Here is a 17500-nt window from a genome sequence, read left to right on the forward strand (position 1 = left end):
TTAACGCACTTAAGCCAAAACAGTAACCTGTACAACGATACGTGTATGATAAGCGTAAAGCAGATAGTATCATTACAACGCAGCCCTAGCAGCGTGTCTTTAAACTTTAAGGTTCATCCGGAAAGCGGCTGACACTTCGTTCGACGGGAAGGCCGCAAAATCGGCTTTGGCCGCCCGGTGCGGTTTGCGCTGGAGATACTCGTGCATAACTTCATTGGCCAGCTGTTCTGCCTTGGCACGCAGCTGCGTCTGCTGCTGCTTTTGTCGGTTCTCGTGATCGATGATCGTTTTTGCCACGTTACCATGAACCGTGCGAGTAGCCGGCAGTTCCGCACCACGCACCATTGACATGATGTAGTCGTGCTTTACGCGCGTAATCTCCTGCTCCAGCTCCTGGATACGCTTGTCGTTCGGCTGAGGTACGTGTAACGGTTCAAGGCCTTCTAGGATCTTACGATACTCGTTCGCCTGTACCTTCAGCCGCTCGCTACGTTCATCTTTGAAGGCGCGCTTCAGCAACGAGAGCTCCTGGGCAATGTATGGCGAGCTGGCAGAAATGTCCAGTGCCGTCGTCGTCTTGAGGTCCACCTTGCGTGAACTGAACGACTTTAGCTTGTCTCGCAGACTGCTCTTTTCGCTCTCCAGCGAATCGATATCGCTCTGCAGGTGATCCATGGTTTCCTCGAATTCCTTCTCTTTCCTGTATCCCGGGAAGACGGAGAGAACAAACGATGAATAATCAGTTCTGAATGCGAAAGAGTCGCCTCCAATTTGATCCTGCTCTACGATACTTACTGTGCGAGCAGAGTTTGCACTTCTTCCAGCTGCTTCTGGAGGCGTGTGGTGTTGGATTCGTGGTCCTGCTGTAACACCGATAGCTTTTTCTCGGCCAAGTCCTTGCGGATCTGCATCTCCGATAGTTCGTTCTGCTTCAGTTTTGCCGCCAGTTTGAGCTGTCGGATTTCCGCTTCCCGGTTCTCGAGTGTTGCGGTCAACGTTTTCGTTTCCTCCAGTTGCTTCTTAACAGCCTGCGCACGCACGATGATGGGAGCGGTAGGTTTCTCCTCCGGTTTGGCAGCATTTGTGGCCGAAATGATTTCGTACTCGTGATCGAGCAGGTACTGGGCCAGCTGACCCATGTCGGTGCTGGTGCCGCTCAGCACCGGTCGAATATTTTGCGATGGACCAAGATCATCCTGTTCGTAGATCTTCTCACATCCGCCCGATAGAATTTCCCACAGTTTTTCATGTGGTACGGACGTTTCCGTATCGGGATCAACCGTCGCGAGTTGCAAACATTGTCGACCGGCGTAGAACATGACGCTCATCACCTTGTTCAGCGCTTCTGCGGTTTGCTTCAAGTTGCGTAGCGTGTTCATCGAGAGGTTGCACTTGGTAATGGCCACATCCTGCGGTAGTCGACGCTTGATAAGCTTAAGCTGCTGCCGAACGTTCTCAACATTTTGAAGAATGTACTGCAGTAGCAGCCCGGAGTCGCTTGTTTCATCGCCAGGCTTGATGAGAATCTTTATAATGTTAGCATCGTTTGCGATCGAATCGCAAGCGGCGGCGATCGAAGCCGTACAATCGCGCACGATCTGCGTTTCATTGACCAAGTCCTCACCGGTCAGCAATACTACGTACATTGCGTTAAAGAACGTTACGCACTTCTCGAGATCTGCAAACGGGGATACGAAAGGGGAAAAAGAAGGGTGAATGAAAAAAAAAACAAACAAAAAGATGAGCAACCACACCCGATCGCGTAACTTACTGTCGGTGGAAGAGTTTTCGTCGAGTTGGTTCGCCTTGAGCAGATCGATGATCTCATCGACCATCTTCTCCTGGGCCTGCATCTCCGGCAGCGCGGCACCAATCTTCAGTAACGTGTCCGCTTTACAGCCCGTCATACTGTACAGGAACTGATGCATGATGCTCTGGAGGTTGTGCACGTGATGTAGCAACCGTGAACGGAAACCGAACTGGGCTACCTCATGTCCACCCAGGACAGCGGCCCGATCGATCTGAGGAACGTTCGAGAACCGTTCCCGCGCCTGGCTAACGATGATGCCCGATTTAAAAACGAGTCGCGAGACAAGAAGGATCACCAAGATCGCATCATGATCACCACCGCGGGCCATAAAGACGTCCGGCATGAAAGCGGACAGATAGCGCACGTGTTCGTTCGCTTGCGTCAGCTCAATCTGCCGCAGCTGAAGATCGATCGCACGCGTAAAAGCCTTCGATTCGGCAAACATTTGCTTGAAATCGATCGTCTCCGTGATGAGGGCCGTATCCTTGGCTTGCTGTTGCTGCAGTTGTTTGTTCGATTCCTGGTTCACCCGATCGCGCAACTCCTGACACTGATCGTTGAGCCGTTGGACGAGTTCACGGAACTTCAAAATGGTTTGATCGCGATCGACGATCGTCTCGAGGGCAGCTTCTTTCTCGCGAGCCGCTTCACGCTTGGCGGCATGTGCTAGATCCAGCTCCTCGCGCATATCCATCTCCAGCTCGTGGTTACTCTCGACCAGCTGCTCGTGTACCTCCTCCAGAGCCTCCAGCTCGGCCACCTCTTCCTCTAGTGCCTTCACGCGGTCCTCTAGCTCCATCTTCTTTTCGGCCAGCTGCTCTACCATCTCTTCTGCCCCAAGGGCCGCATCGACCTGCTCCTGCAGATCACCGAGCTGCGCTTCCAGTTCATCAATTTTGGTCGAAAGCTTCTCTTTCGTCCGCTGTAGTTCGGCCACTTCGGACTTTTTCGTTTCGAGCTCTTTCTCCAGCTTCTGGATTTCGTGCTTCTCGTGAGCGGAAAGATCTCGCAGCCGAACGAGCGTCTCTCGCAGCCTCACATTCTGTTGCTCCATCTGCTTGAACTCGTATGTCGAGGCAGCAACACCATCAGCACCACCAGCGCCGCTGCCACCCGAACTAAACTTTTCCTGCATTTCCGTCTTCAAGATCTCGAGATCGAGCGTCAGCTCTTCGATGCGCTCCTTGGCCGCATCCAGCTCGAGCACTAGCGTTTCCGCCTTCTCTTCTGCCATCTCCTTATCGAGCGTGATCATTTCAACGTTCTCCGCCAGCTCGGCCATCTCCTCGCTGTGTAGTTCGCGCGCTTCGATCGCATCCTTCGCTTCCTGTTTGGCGCGCTGCAGCTCTCGTTGCAATTGCGAGTGTGCGTCCATGATCTTGCTCTTGAACTCGACCAGCTGCTCGTACTGGGTCATCATCTTGTCGAATTCACGTAACCGCTCGCGATCCTCGGCACGGCGCTGTTTGAGCGTTTCCAGCTTCTCATTCAAATCACCGTTCTGCTTGCGCAGCTCTTCGATCTCTTGCTGCAGCTGCAAAATGTGAATACGATCCTCGGTGGTTGAGGATGGAGCCGGTGTTGGTGCCGGTGAGGGCGAGGTGATGGATTGACCCGGAGTGAACTGTGGTTTCAGCGTCTCAACGAAACCTGTCTCGACGAAGGACGCACGCTTTGATGTTTGCAGTGATTCCGGTGGGCTCATGTGCGATCGATGCAGTGGTTCGTGACGATCGAGCTGTTTCACCATCGTCGGAATCGATGAGACCGGAGTTGGAATTGACGATTGACCGGCTCCTGCACGCTCACTGCCCGGTGAGGTTAGCTGCGTTTTGGAACCTAGCGAGCTGGTGCTACGATTGAGGGACATCCGCGAGCTGTAAATCACGTGGCATAAAACATTCCATTAGAATACGAGCAATAGGAAACAATCGATCGCCAAGATCGCGCCATCAGAAACAACCACACACACGCACACACACACATCTAACGGGGAAAAAAACGTTCTGGTTTGTGCATATAGTGACCGTGCAACGAGAACTACGGAACAGAAGAAACGGAAGAGACTAGAGCTCGAGCTGCAAGAATAGAGAAAGTGCATGTTGTGTGCGCGAGTGCGTGTTGGTAGCATTCCAGTAAAAGATCACAAAACGAGCAAACCGAAATAGAAAGCAGCAGATCATTCTTGAGCAAGCAGAGATAAAGAGCAACCACATACATAAGAGTATACAAAGAAACAGGAAAGGAACTCAACATGGATTTCACGGGAAAGCAAACGATTTTTGAATTTGAACTTTTGGGTCGAAACAAAACGCCGAGAAGAGAAGTGAGGAACTGGCTGCTTCACAGTGTTCATACGTTTGTATGTCTCATAAGCATGACGGAGAAAGGAAACGGAAGCATAAAACGTGATGATCATGATCATGGTTTTGCAATGCAATAGAGAAAATAGTGGAGAAACAACGAAAACGGAGCGAGCGGCACGAGAAGTAGAACAAGAAGATGTGTAAACCTGGAAGTTGACAGTGTCATGGTCATCGAAGCCCGTTTCGTTTGCGGCTGCTTCACCGGTGATTTCCGGCGCACTCTATCCATGGCCGATGGCCACCGCACACGACACGATGATGTTGGATGAAAAAATGGTAGCATCGTAGCAGGCCGCCCCGGCATCAGCGTATCACATTGTTAGTAGTTTGAATCCATGGTGATGGGGATATGATTAAGGCATATTGCGATCACAATGGACCAAGGCGAGCATGTTGTAGATTACATAGAGCGTGAGAGTAGGGTTATTGATGGTACGGTTAGGAGGGGAAAGAAAGAGAGAAAGTTTAATGATTAGAATGCTTACAATGAACATCGGGGAAAGAAGGAGAGCTTAGAATGCAGCGCATTCTACATAGCAAATGACAGTCAGTTACTAGAAACAAATCATATCGAAAAAATAAGAAATTCATAAACCAAAGAAGGCCAACGATTTGAATGAGCGCTATGCGAAGGCTGCCGGAGAACCATGGAGCAATAGAACGGACAAATTAAACCATTTCTTTAACCAAATGGAAACCATACTCAAACGGTAATGCAACGAAAAAGGAATGCATCATGAACATCTTGACTTACGCTGTAGGTTTCGCGGTAAACGTCTGTGTCGAGCCTGGCACCGACGCCAATGATCGCACAGAGCTCGCGCTATGTCGAATTAAACCCAGAACCGGAGGCAATGAGAGAAAGATGGAGAGAAAAGGATCATTCCATTAAAACACTCCTTTTTGCCTAGAGATATTCGTTCCTGTTCAGTAGTAGTAGTATGCCATTAAAGCAGTGAATTGATTGCAAATCTGGAAAACTAAATAGATGGTAGCTTCGACATACTAACTATATCCAGCTTGATACAATGCTCTTGTGGGAACTTCTGCTCTAAAGTTGATCGCTAGGAGCGCAAATGGTGCGGAAAATTTGAGGACATTCTTCCGATCTCAATGACACAATTTCACGTGCTACGGAAAATGAGTAACTATCTGGTGTTTCCACCAGGGGATTCTGGATTGATATCACTAGAAAACGCTTTTCGCACTAGCATATCTAGATAGGCAGCAATGCATGATGAAACAAAATACGGTATGGGTTTGGCGTTGAAGAATGAGAAACACGAATTGGAACGAGCGATTTTCGGGGTGGTTAGTGACACTTACTTTACTCGACCAGTAGCACGCTTGGCACTAGCAAGGAGTTTAACAGGGTTACGCAAGAATTTGGAGCGGAAGAGAAAAAGAGCGGAAGATAGAGAGATTCATAGCGGATATGATCGTGATACGGACACGTACGTTACGTATGACGTTCGCTGAGGTCGAACGAACGAACGAACGATTGATTTACATTTAGGACGACACGATCCGTGAACGGAACTTTGTCCGACCTATGGCGAACTATGTCCGACCAATAGATGAATGTACCTGCTTAGCCGGGAACGAGGTTTCTCCTCCGGTGTCTGAGCGGCATCTTCCAAAGGATTCCCCGCTTCATCGATAAAAATGAGCTGCGTTGGTCGCACAAACATCCCGCAGTTTTCATCGCACTAAAACGAAAGAGTTGTTCTGTAGCGGAGGGTGTAATCCGGCAGGGGAGGATCACGCATGTTACCGTAAAGTACTGCTGGCCTTTTATCGATCCGTTGTTCTTGCCCTTCGCCTCATCCAGAACCACACCGACCCACTTGCCGACGGCGAACGAGGTCATGCCGACGTAGGCGATCGTACCGCGGACCTCCTTCACGGGGATCTCCACCCGCTGGCCAACTTTTAGGTATCGTTCCGACATGATCTTGGAGTTGCTGCTGTTCTGTTTCTGGAGTGATTCTTTGGGCGGATGTTGTTCCTTTTCTCTGCCTCTGCGGGTTTGTTACCGTTTTGGGAGACGAAAGTTGAGGTCATCAATCGGTGTTCGTCACCGGGATTCACGCTATCCTCCTGCTGGACTCGGATTTATCTCGGTTGCCTTCGATGCGTTGTGCAACTACTTGGACCACAGAATATCACACAGCAATAATTATTCGCGAATTTGGGTTTAATTTACGGTAAACATTTTGGCCAAAAGTCCTTCTCGAGGAGCAAAATTTTTTCCGAGAAAAAAGCTTGTCAGTTTTGACAGAGCTGGGTGACGTCGAGGATTCGAGTAGCGCGCAATTCGAAATTTTCAAGCAGTTGGTGACCACTTGTGGGACGCACGTGTTTTGGAAAGGATTTTCAATTACGCCCTCGTTTCTGAGCACTGGGTTATCGTCAAACATCCTCCGTGTTACGATCTCTTTACAAAGTTCTATTTGAACGTTCTAGATTGCAGAAATCTAGAGAGATTTAGTGGCCTTGGCAAACCAAATAGGGTCGCTGTAGTTCTTAAACACCAGCACATCACGACTCACGGAATCAACTTTCTTTCAGTACCGGAACCAACCATGAACTGTGACGGATTTCAAAGAAAATTGGAATGACTCTGCAAGAACATATACACCCGATGAATAGCAACCACAGAACTAGGTCAGATATTGTCCGCTCAGATCGATAAACAGCGTGGTAGCTAATTTTCAGCGAAAACTCACAGCCCCAAGTTCAACCGCCAGTCTTGCCGGCAGCACACTTTAGAATCTGGCCATTCTAGGTCATTTTTACTCGTAATTTCAGAGCGCATAGGCACACGCCCAAGTCTTACCGTAACCATGGACCTACCTCGCGTGGGGACCATTATTGTGTCGCTGCCGGATTCCTCTTTGTCCGCTACACGCAAAGTGCGCGCGCGAATACCTCGCGGATCCGCATGAAGGGGGGAAAAGAACCGAGCGTGAATCTGCCGGCGGCTTCTCTCTAGTTCACCGAAACGAGATGGATGGCGTGACTCGTTGCGTGAATCGAACGAACGGATTAAACAAAACGGGGGGACGATGTTTCTTTTCGCATGCGGGCTCGCGTTCTTTCGCGCCCCTTTATGCTCTCCCTCCCGATTGGAGGAGAGCCACGATTTATAAAAGATGATCACCTGGGCGCCAAACGGGTTAGTCGACGGTGACGAACGCGTTCCGCGGTAGCTTGGTACCGCGTGCTTCTTCAGCAGCACGCAAGGGATACCAAAAAAAAAACCTTTTGTGGAATCCACGAGTGTTCGAGACTCACAGTGATCATCATTAATTCTTCGTTCTGTGTAGTTCGGTTCGTTCTGTAATATCTTAACCTGGGACGTTCGGACTCGATCGGTTCGTTGAACTTGGTGTTGAACACGTTGAAGACGCCAAGTTCCTGTCTGTATCTGTTGTGTATCGTAAGGCAAAATGTGGACCCCATTAGCATTGACGCTAATGGCGTTGCTGATGTTTCTGCCGCCCGAACCTGGTGTGGCTCAGTTTTACAGTTTAAGTTTCGGAACCGAGGAAGAGACTTTTCCCGCCACAAATCCACCCTCATCACCAGCTACGGCAACGGCCGCAGGGCCCCAACTCGTGAAACAAGAAGTGCGCCAAAAGGTGACGCCATTGGATGCGATGATCGATCGGACCAATCATCTGGGTTTTCGTGTGCTCCATCAGCACTCGAAGGGTAATAAGAACAATATAGCACTGTCCCCTTGTGCCCTTGCCAGCATACTTGTGGCACTGTATGAGGGTTCCGGTGGTCGAAGTGCCGCCGAGCTATATGATCAGCTAGTAGTTCCGTACGACAAGGACGTGCTGCGTGTTGGTTATCGGGATATTCATCGCCGGTTGCGCAGCTACTTCTACCAGAAAGAGAACCTCTTGAATGGTCTTAGCTTGAGCAGTGAGAACATCACAATCAGGTGAGTTATTGGTCCCCACTAAACAGTTTATAACATCGCTTCACGTTGGACAATGGTCGCTGAAGGTCTTGTGGTTTTCTATTGCCATATCTCTCGCTTAAGGCCGGAGTATGAGTCGGTTCTCAAGTTCTATGGTTACGATCTGGATAACATTCCTGAGATGCGAATGCCATCCACGACGACGACGACGACGTTGTTACCTCCCACGACTGACGAAACAACCGAAATGGAATCGGATGTGAGCGATTCCACCGTCGACCTGGAAAGCACTACACCAGTTCCCGTCGAAACAACGACAACATTCACTAGCATGTCCGAAGAACCCACAACGCCCTCCATCTCGACGGACGCTTCCACGGTGGCGAGCACAACCGAAGCTCTTGAAGGTTCCGGCGATGCTAGCACGGTCAATCAAGAACCAGATGAAACCACGGATGGCATGATATCGGAAACGGAAGCAGCAACTGAACCCAATACCGAACAACCGACGACAGTCGAGAGTGACGATGGAACGGCAGAACCGCCCGCTGATGCTCCCGAGGCTGACGGTGGAGGTGAAAAGCGTCGTCGGAATCTTCGAAAACGGGGCCATCGGCGCCATTCACCGGATTCGCCCCACCGAAGACGTTCGCTGCGTACCAAGCGACAACCGGAAGAGATCGATATCGCCAGCCATCAACGGTTTCTGCAAAGCTTTCTCCTGCAAGACGTTGTTGCGGCTACGCCGACGACGACCACAAGCCCACTGATCTCGATCGTTGGGGGTCCCACACCGAGAACCAATCCGTTCTTTCAACAACCCGCACCCGATGCGTATCGATTGCTGGAGGACACAATCGAACACAACTTCTATCTCACCGAGACAGAGATTGTCCGAGTGCCGTACAAGGTCTACAACACAATCCTGAAGTACGCATACATCGAACGGCTGCATTCGACCGTTATCGAGCTGGAATTGGACTCGGAAGACTACCGGTTGCTGCTCATCCTCCCGGACTATGAGTTCGGGCTCGGTAATGTGCTCAAGCTGCTGCAGATTGGTGACAATGTACCGAACCTGCGTGACATAACAAGCCAGATGAGCGCAACCTGGGTCAAAACGATCGTACCGAAGTTCAGCCTTAAGGGCAGCATCGTCCTGACGAGCGATCTACAGAATGTAATATAGTCATGTCTTCAGCAGAGGAGCCACGTTTGATTGAAAACCATCTTTTCTACATTCCACAGCTCGGAATCAACGACATTTTTGAGCCAGCACGGGCCGATTTCTCACTCATGACGGACGATTCATCAATTTACGCGAAGCACATCGAACAATCGATCAACATTAACATCCGGACGCACTCACTGCAGCAACTGAAACGTAATTATGCAATCGTGCACCACTATGCATGGCGGGAGTGGCCGAGCCCAAGGATTATGCTTTTTTCCGCATGACCGATGACCAGGCCCCCTTGGGCACACGTCTTTGGGCAGCTTTTGTCAACCGAGGGCTTCCGGACACTGTCATTGGAGGGCTCATTGTTTCCCGCTGCTAATTGCTATCGCATGTTTGCTCTCTCTTTTTGCCGCCAGGTTTTACCTCACTTTACAAGAATCCGGTCGAGCTGGCGGTCAACTACCCATTTCTGTTCTGCATCTTGGATAACGAGCTCGATTTGGCGCTGATGGTGGGTAGAATCTTAAATCCACTCAACTCGCGTATCCACTAAAGACACGTCAAGCCACGTGGTGTTTGTTGCTAATAAAGATTACTTTCAAAGAGGAAAACCTGCATCTTGAATCTCTTGATGCTTTCCGCGGGAGATTTAAGTTCGATTAATCAGTGTAGGCATTCAACGACTACGCGCAGTGCGGATTGTATAAGCCCGCATTGTTCTACGTAATGGTGATAGTATTTGAAATGAACTCAGGCGATTTCTCACATTCGGTTCCAATTTATTTAACCGCTAAATTAGGCTAAAGATAATCTGCTGCCCTGATGTGTAGTGCTCGTATAGACTCTAGAAGGAAGCAACACCGCTTGCTGCTCAGCAGCCGCAGTGTTACCACCGCATATCAACCGCACGCTGCACTACTAGCACTGGCATGCATGCTTTAAGAAACACATCATTTACCTATCGCGACGATACACAAGCAGGCTGCGAACAAGGACACGGAGAACTCGTTGCTGAAGTACGCATTCTGTGTACGGCAGCCCATGGGCACACCGTGGGCCATGTGTGCTCCACTCCTAACGACACAGATTTCCTACATTATTTGGTTTCCAAATTTTGCACTTTCTACTGGAAGACTTTGATTTCACACTTTCTCCGTTCCTACACTCACTTTGCGCTTCATTGAAAGAAGACGACGATGGTTACTGCGTGCGTTCTGCCGGCTGGCTGGCTGACTGGTTGAATGCTGGCATATGCACCATACCATAGACGCCTTCTATAGTTCTCTTTGAGATACACAGCCGTTATCCCTGGAGTAGTGTTGATGTAAATGATAGTTTGTAGGTGGGATAAGGAATGGCAATCAGGCTAATAGATGGTTGCAGCCTAGAAGGGTTACAGTGCGTTCGTGTTCTGTTTTTGCGTTGCTGAAGAAATCGTTACGCCAACGGTGCCGTTTTCTCGTGAAGCGTCGACCTGCTCTCATAGCAGAGTAATAAATAGAGGAAGAGGCACGGTGATGAAATGATAAAAGAAAGAGAGATAAAGAAGGATGAAGGATGTCACTTGGAGCAATGTAAAGATGTTAAACGCACATCGCCACCATTTTCGATGAAGGCGGCCAAACGTTGCTTCATGCGGCGAGCAATCGGTGGCGAGAAGAGCTCGGTGTTGTAGGCGATCTGGTTCTCATCGAGATAGATCCGCTCGGTACCCTGGGCACCGCGCCACCGTAGCACCAAGCTCGTGCCATATCCAACGATGAACGTTACAATGTAGCCAAGCACACTGAACCACATGTACGATAAGCGATACAGATAGAAGTATCCGGAGTCATCACTTGGTTCATCGTTCGCCGCCGCCGCTCGCTGTGCCATCGCGATCGGTAGAAGGACGCGCGCGGTTTCATTGAACCCGCCAAAATCCGAACAATCCTCGGTGGAGAAATCGAGCGTCTTTAGTGGCGGCCGTGGCTGCCCGAAACCAATCCACAGCGAGAAACTCAAACCGACCAGCAATCCGGTGATTACACCCTGAAGAGATCGATCGAAAGATATTCATTGAGATAACGACAGAGAGTGATGGAGGAATGAAAGCTTACCCTCTGATTGGCACGAGTCGTAAACATGCCCATGCTGAAGAGCGCAAACAGTGGACCACCGACGACGCCGAAAATCGTAAGCGATGCCTGCAGTACTCCACCCATGTTCTGCGCCAGAAAGGCCACCGCTATACAGATCAACCCGTATATAAAAGCCATCACTTTGCTGGGGAAGCTGGACTGCAGATCTGGTAAGGGTTCCTTTTTAATCTTCATATACAGCGGCTTCAGATAGTCCTCGAGTGTGACAGCGGCCAGCGAATTGAGGGCTGCCGAAACCGTGGAAAGACTGGCGGAGAAGATGCCGGATACGAAGAGACCCGGTAGCCCCGGTAGATCGCCCATCGCGTCGACCACGAACAGAGGCATCGTTTGATCGCGCACCTTAATGCGTCCCTGGCTCAGGGGATCACAGGTACGATAGAAGTAGTAGATCGCTAGGCCACTGAAGGACGTGCTGAGGCTAAGCAGCGAAAGGATGGGCCAGTTTAGCCACAGAGCTTTCTGGGCCGATTTGAGATCTTTCACCGTTTTTAACCGCTGCACCTGCGTCTGGTTAACGGCGTACAGTGAAAGGTAGGTAAACATGCCACCAATCGTCAGGCTCCACCAGGTATGCCGAGTAGTTGGATCAGGTGAAAAGCTATACAGAGAAACAGACCGAGAGAGAAAGAGAGAGAATAATGAGCATGTAATGTATGTGCTATTCGACCCACCGAGAATCACTTACTTCCAGATCTCCAACCGTCCACCTTCGGAGGCCGCATCCCAGATCGGTCCGAGACCACCGGCCTTAACGGCGGCACAGATAATGACGGCGTAAATGGCGGCAAACATAAGCACCGACTGGAAGACGTCGGTAAACAGAACTGCCTTCATGCCACCGATGGTCGAGTAAAAGGTACAGATACCACCGATCGCCAGTATCGAGTAGGCCTGGTCGAGCCCAGTCACTGCCTGGAGAGCAAGGGCCGGTGCGTACACCGCTATACCCATGTACAGTATCATCTGCAGCGTATAGGCTAGCGATGCGGCCAACCGTGTTTTTTTGCCGAATCGCATCTCTAGATACTATACCACCATAATTAGCATTAAAATGAAGTCACGAAAAGAGCTTTGAAGTGTGGCTAGCCTCTACTTACCTCGTAGGCACTGCATGCTTGCAGCCGGAAGAATACTGGCAGGAATAGGTAGGCCGCAATCGGGGTTGCGAGCCCGTACGAGAGGTTAATGGAGACGAACTGGGTACCGAATTGGTAGTTTTCGTTCGACACACCGAGTAGCGTCACGGCCGACATAAAGCTGGCCATCAAGCTGAACGATACCGGCCAGATAGACATGTTGCGATCGGCCAATAGGTACTCCTAAGGGTGTACGAGAATCAAAGGAAACGGGGAAGAGGAAAACGTCGACGATTAATGCGTGACCGGGTTTCTTCCCGTGGCGCTTGTCTTTCCCCTTAAGCAACCCGAGGTCCAAAGTCCGATCCAAGATCGTATGACCAGCGCGAGCACGCGCGCACCTTGTGGGTATGGCCTAGACACAGGTTCTTCCGATTTCGCTACGTGAAATTGTATTTTCTGGAGTGGCTTCTTTTGGTTTTTGCTGACTGAGCCATGTGTACACTCTACAAGTTATACTAGGAACCCCTAAAACTTTGGCCATTGCTGGCTTACTAAGCTGTTCACCCTTTTGGGGGGCTCGATAGGAATCAAATTCCGATTGGGGTTAGGTAAGGATAGTCGTAACGGTTTTTGGTGGATAAGCCTCCAATCACAAGGAACTGGTTTATAGTGCTTCTCTAGGTCTAGGTTACCGGCTGTTCAATGTTCATAGATCAATGACCCAAACGATCGCTCGAGGCGACGAAACTTACCGTCGTTGTTTTTTGCTTACCGCCGGAAAACCGGTAGTACACACCAATTCCGGCCGATACGATCAGCATGGCAATAAAGACGACATAATCCCAAACGCCGAATGATGAAGCCATGGTCACAAATTGATATCGTTACGTTTGTTGCGAGAAGAACATAAATAATATTCTGAAACAGAAGGAAGAGAACGTAGAAGATCAGTTTATGCAATGAATTAATAGGCTATTCTATTCTATTTGCTTCGATACTACGTCTTCTTTGATAAACCCATTTGAACATGACACGTGTTAATGGGTATATGTAAATACTTTTTTAGTTTTGTGGCAGGCGAATAGTGGTTAACTTTAATAAGGTTGACTGCAGGGTGCGCCATCTAGACAGGACCTACTTAAACGTTGAATAACTCCGCCGCTTTTTGTGTGTCTAATGGAGGTGGTCATTTGATCGATATTGTGCTCTGAGTGAATTGCCAATAATTGGCATTATCTACCCTAAATAAATCTTGCTCATTTATCAAAATCGGCTGAAAAAAGATGGAGTTATTAAATCCACAAATTGTAAATGCGTTAATATCGGTATTACTGCCTATTCGTTTCGCTTTTGCTATCAATAGTTTGAAAATTGCCTTCCTTCCATTCCATTCCACCAGGAAATATCATGTGTTGTATTCGCATTACATATGTTTACAAAATATACATGCTCGTTATTGGTGTGACTGTGACTGTTAGAGGTAGCCGTTTTTCAGGTTCATTAAATATAAATTAAACTATCCAGCGACCAAAAAGGCCTAACGGCACTCGTGCTTACGCTTGCAAGTGTTTGTATTTTACCCTGGCGACTAACGGTGTGTTTAAAGCACTTAAAATCCAATCAATTTAAAACCCTCTTGAAGCAAGTACGCTTTTTAAGCTACTCTAGCCCAAATGAGACCACCAGCTAACATCATTCAAAGTGCAGGAAGTCTTACAAATGTTCGCTCTTCTTTAAGAAATGCTACCTTCTAATGATACTATAGCAATCATCATCCATGAAGTGGATGGAGTGGAGAAACATAGCGATGATATAAAAGTAAATATGCGATTTTAATTAGTGGGAGAAAGTGATACTTAAACCCCCAATTCACATGAATATTTGTCTTGCATCGATGCATCTAGCCTTTTACGTATCACGTGAAAGCGTGTGGGCAGCAGTGTTCCTATTATCATTGCCGGCATACGGCTGCGCAACCTTTCCCTGGTTTATCTTCAATACCGAGGATGCTTTACGAGCGTTTATAGCATCGCAAGGTGCTTATACAGCGTTGAAACGGTGGTTAACGATGGGTGCCTTACAGGAGGGCGACTTTTGCACTCAGCAACGATTAACACGTGCTTCCGGAGTGATGGCAAATGCAACTCTTCCCAACGACAAGTGCAACAAACTGGCTGTTTGACCGATTGCTTCTATTGTGATTGCTCTTGAAGGGTTTCCTGGGTAAGGAGTTGGGTGAATACCCAATGGCCACGCAGTAGATAGTCTTGTGCCATCCTATTCTTATGAACAGTTTGCTTCATTGTTCCAATTCGACATGGAACATATTTGGGATATGGGTCACGATCTGACACAGCGTGTCCAATTGGTAAGTTCTCAATAATTTGTAATATTTGATTGGAGGACACCCGCGCCGCCAGATGCAACCTTGTGTGCAGTAGTGCGTGATCTACAACATGATCATCCATTCGACAAACGAATGATGCTCAAGCTCCGCGACAAGCAACATTGTTGCGTCCCTATCTCCTTCACAGCCTTCAATAACTGCTGGACAGCTGACACAATTCAAGGCACCACCGGAGCCGCATATAGTAAAACAATTAAAAGTCTGAGGCGCTAGCGTTCTGATAACAGCCCTATCTACATATCTGTGCAGTATGTGGTCACATCTTTACCTCGAATCATCCCTATCATCCTTGGCTTCGTGCTCGCGCGATGTGATTGCGGCGGATTGTAATAATTGCAGCAGATGCCTACACTTTCCTATCTCGATTCATGAAACCACCACAGGATGCGGGATTGTGATACGGTGTTCCAAGAGCTCTTCAGATACACAGGATAAGGCGCCATGCGACAGATGAATGGTTCATGATGGGCTGTACAGTGTGTCAGCAAATTAATGTAACGTAATGCAAGCACACTTTAGCTATTATAATAGATTGTTGTCTGTTTACTCGTTTCATTCCACCATGAATGGGCCATGAGTCTATTTTCAAAACCATACAAAAACCAGCAAGCGGCTCCTTTCGAGATGGTGATAAGAGATGCTAATCAGCTCCAATGCGTTCTTCTTAGCGTCTAGAATAAATTAAATCGAAGAAACCATTTTCCCACCACAATCTGCCAATGGATGCTTAGGTCGTAGCGTCGTGTCGAGCGTGTTATTAGAGCACAATTCAAGTACGTCGGCTAATTGGATCTTAACCAGCCGTCCCAAAACTGTCACTTCTTGACTCGTTACACATTCCATTGGAATGCTCGTCCTGCGTTTCTCCCGTGCTGAAGCGTGCCGGGTGCATTTTGCGGTAGAATGCGTTTCGTCTGCCATCTCTTTGTGTCTACCTTGTTTCGACCCTCATCTTTCTACCGGCGCCAGCAACTAATAACGCTTACGATTTTCGCAACTCCGGTAAATATACCGGCGAGCCGGGCTGAGGTGCTTTTCGTGAGACGTGTGGGAGCGCTACGTTGTGTGTTTTCTTTTCCTTTTGGATGAACCGCGATTTTCATCGCCTCGATCGTAGCACGGCACCAGCATGATGCGTTACATTGTTGCTATTTTGCGTAGACATATGTCGGTCTCTGGTGTCTTTTGGCACCGGTTCTATAGCAAGTCGGGGTGTCCGGTGGTGGCAGGATGGTATAAATTACTGTCAACACACTGTTTTAGCAATCCTGCATCATCCTCTATGCCCAGGGGACAACCTCAGGTTCGGGGCTCAAGAAATCTACCTCGAAGGGAGCTTCACCTGGGTGCCGTTTAAAATATTGTAACATTTTAGCAAGCAAGTATTCGTTTCGTTTCATACCAGGGACCGGAATAGCCAGGATTTCACGAAATATCGTTCTTGTTAACGACCCATGTGCTTAATGTAAACAACATTTAAGAAGTAAACTAACGATGGGGAAATGCAGATTACTAACAAATCTATTTACCCCCTCTAGTGTTGCCCTTGCGACTCCCTTATCGAAAAGGTCGTATGGTACGTGTGCGAGCGAACCAGACCTTGAAATCACGCATGCCTACCATCGTGTCCGCGGGAACGGGAGAGATGGTGAATTGACAGCCGACTTCGATTTACTACAAAGTGGATGGGTGGTAGCGTGCGTCTCGCGAGAGTAGATCCTAGTAACAACAGCAGCAAGGGTTGTTGTTGTAGAGGGCGACGAGAGAATGGCGCCACCACGCCATTGACTAAAGCAACCGCATGGTTCAACCCCGGGGGGAGGGGGGCGCCATTGCCCAATCGGCACGCTGCGCGACAATGACGTCACGTGTCACACTTGTGGTCACAGCGGAGTGCAGCGCTGCTGTTGCCCTGTCTGATCGATTTTTATGCTTCATCAACCACTGATTCCGAACTCCCGGACGGTACTTACATGCAATCCAGTGCTGTTTTCGGTAGAGACCGTTATGTAAGATGCCGGTGATGAGCAGCAACTTTCTCTCGACAAACAGCATGCACCGTTTTCAAATACGGTTGGCACGTGCAGCGGCTTCGTGAAAGCAGCTGATCGTGCACGGCGCGGCGGGGCACTACATCAACTTAGGGTGACCTTTGGAATGGAGACGAGCGGTCGCGAGATGACACGGAAAAAGAAATCAAAACAAGACACTCTCCGCAGCCGTACACAAATGAAACACGAAGAACCGAGCAGCAACACCGCGAACATTGGAGGCTCTAGATACTGCTTTTCCGCTGGTTCCACCACAAGCACCACTTCACCGCAAACCCACGGGATCGCGCTGATAAACGATTACACGATTGCGCTGAGGATCTGCGGCCTTCACGGCGGAATCGCCCGCTCACCGAGGGCCCCGTAACGATGGAGACGAGAGTTGGAGTTGTCAAATGTCCACCGAGGCTGGGTGGCCACGTTCGGAGGAAAAGTGCAGCATCGGCATGAAGGATGCCGGGATTAAAAATAACGAGCCGTGTATCAGCCCCATCTGGGGGGCCAGCAACGCGAAATTTCCACACACGCA

The 17500-nt window shown here is 49.1% G+C and overlaps 3 protein-coding genes across 7 annotated transcripts in view; 1 reads left to right on the forward strand and 2 right to left on the reverse strand.

Moving 5' to 3' along the window:
- The window catches only part of LOC125952188 (dynactin subunit 1), a 6882-nt gene extending 447 nt beyond the window's left edge, over nt 1-6435 (reverse strand). The window contains exons 1-8 of one of the 5 annotated variants that reach the window (XM_049681504.1): nt 5951-6435; nt 5764-5885; nt 5503-5529; nt 4931-4999; nt 4323-4397; nt 1772-3687; nt 796-1678; nt 1-700 (exon numbers count right to left, since the gene is read on the reverse strand). The exon at nt 1-700 is cut by the window's left edge and continues 447 nt beyond it. In XM_049681504.1, coding sequence (XP_049537461.1) covers nt 100-700; nt 796-1678; nt 1772-3687; nt 4323-4397; nt 4931-4999; nt 5503-5529; nt 5764-5885; nt 5951-6127 — 3870 coding nt within the window. In that variant the 5' untranslated portion in view covers nt 6128-6435 and the 3' untranslated portion in view covers nt 1-99. The remainder of the gene's footprint in view (nt 701-795; nt 1679-1771; nt 3688-4322; nt 4398-4930; nt 5000-5502; nt 5530-5763; nt 5886-5950) is intronic. The other 4 variants (XM_049681505.1, XM_049681506.1, XM_049681508.1 and 1 more) reach the window with 4 other exon arrangements.
- Nucleotides 6436-7544: 1109 nt separating this feature from the next.
- LOC125952481 (uncharacterized) lies at nt 7545-9983 on the forward strand. Its single transcript, XM_049681952.1, has 4 exons — nt 7545-8131; nt 8234-9290; nt 9359-9494; nt 9707-9983. The coding sequence occupies exons 1-4, from the start codon at nt 7629-7631 to the stop codon at nt 9841-9843; spliced, it is 1833 nt and encodes a 610-aa protein (XP_049537909.1). The 5' UTR covers nt 7545-7628; the 3' UTR covers nt 9844-9983.
- The window catches only part of LOC125952480 (putative sodium-dependent multivitamin transporter), a 7590-nt gene continuing 72 nt past the window's right edge, over nt 9983-17500 (reverse strand). The window contains exons 1-7 of the mRNA XM_049681951.1: nt 16894-17500; nt 13266-13431; nt 12532-12753; nt 12120-12460; nt 11390-12032; nt 10884-11321; nt 9983-10764 (exon numbers count right to left, since the gene is read on the reverse strand). The exon at nt 16894-17500 is cut by the window's right edge and continues 72 nt beyond it. Of these exons, the coding sequence (XP_049537908.1) occupies nt 10684-10764; nt 10884-11321; nt 11390-12032; nt 12120-12460; nt 12532-12753; nt 13266-13379 (1839 nt within the window). The 5' untranslated portion in view covers nt 13380-13431; nt 16894-17500 and the 3' untranslated portion in view covers nt 9983-10683. The remainder of the gene's footprint in view (nt 10765-10883; nt 11322-11389; nt 12033-12119; nt 12461-12531; nt 12754-13265; nt 13432-16893) is intronic.

This window comes from Anopheles darlingi, chromosome 2 (genome assembly GCF_943734745.1).
Source record: "Anopheles darlingi chromosome 2, idAnoDarlMG_H_01, whole genome shotgun sequence".
Classification (NCBI taxonomy): Eukaryota; Metazoa; Arthropoda; class Insecta; order Diptera; family Culicidae; genus Anopheles; species Anopheles darlingi.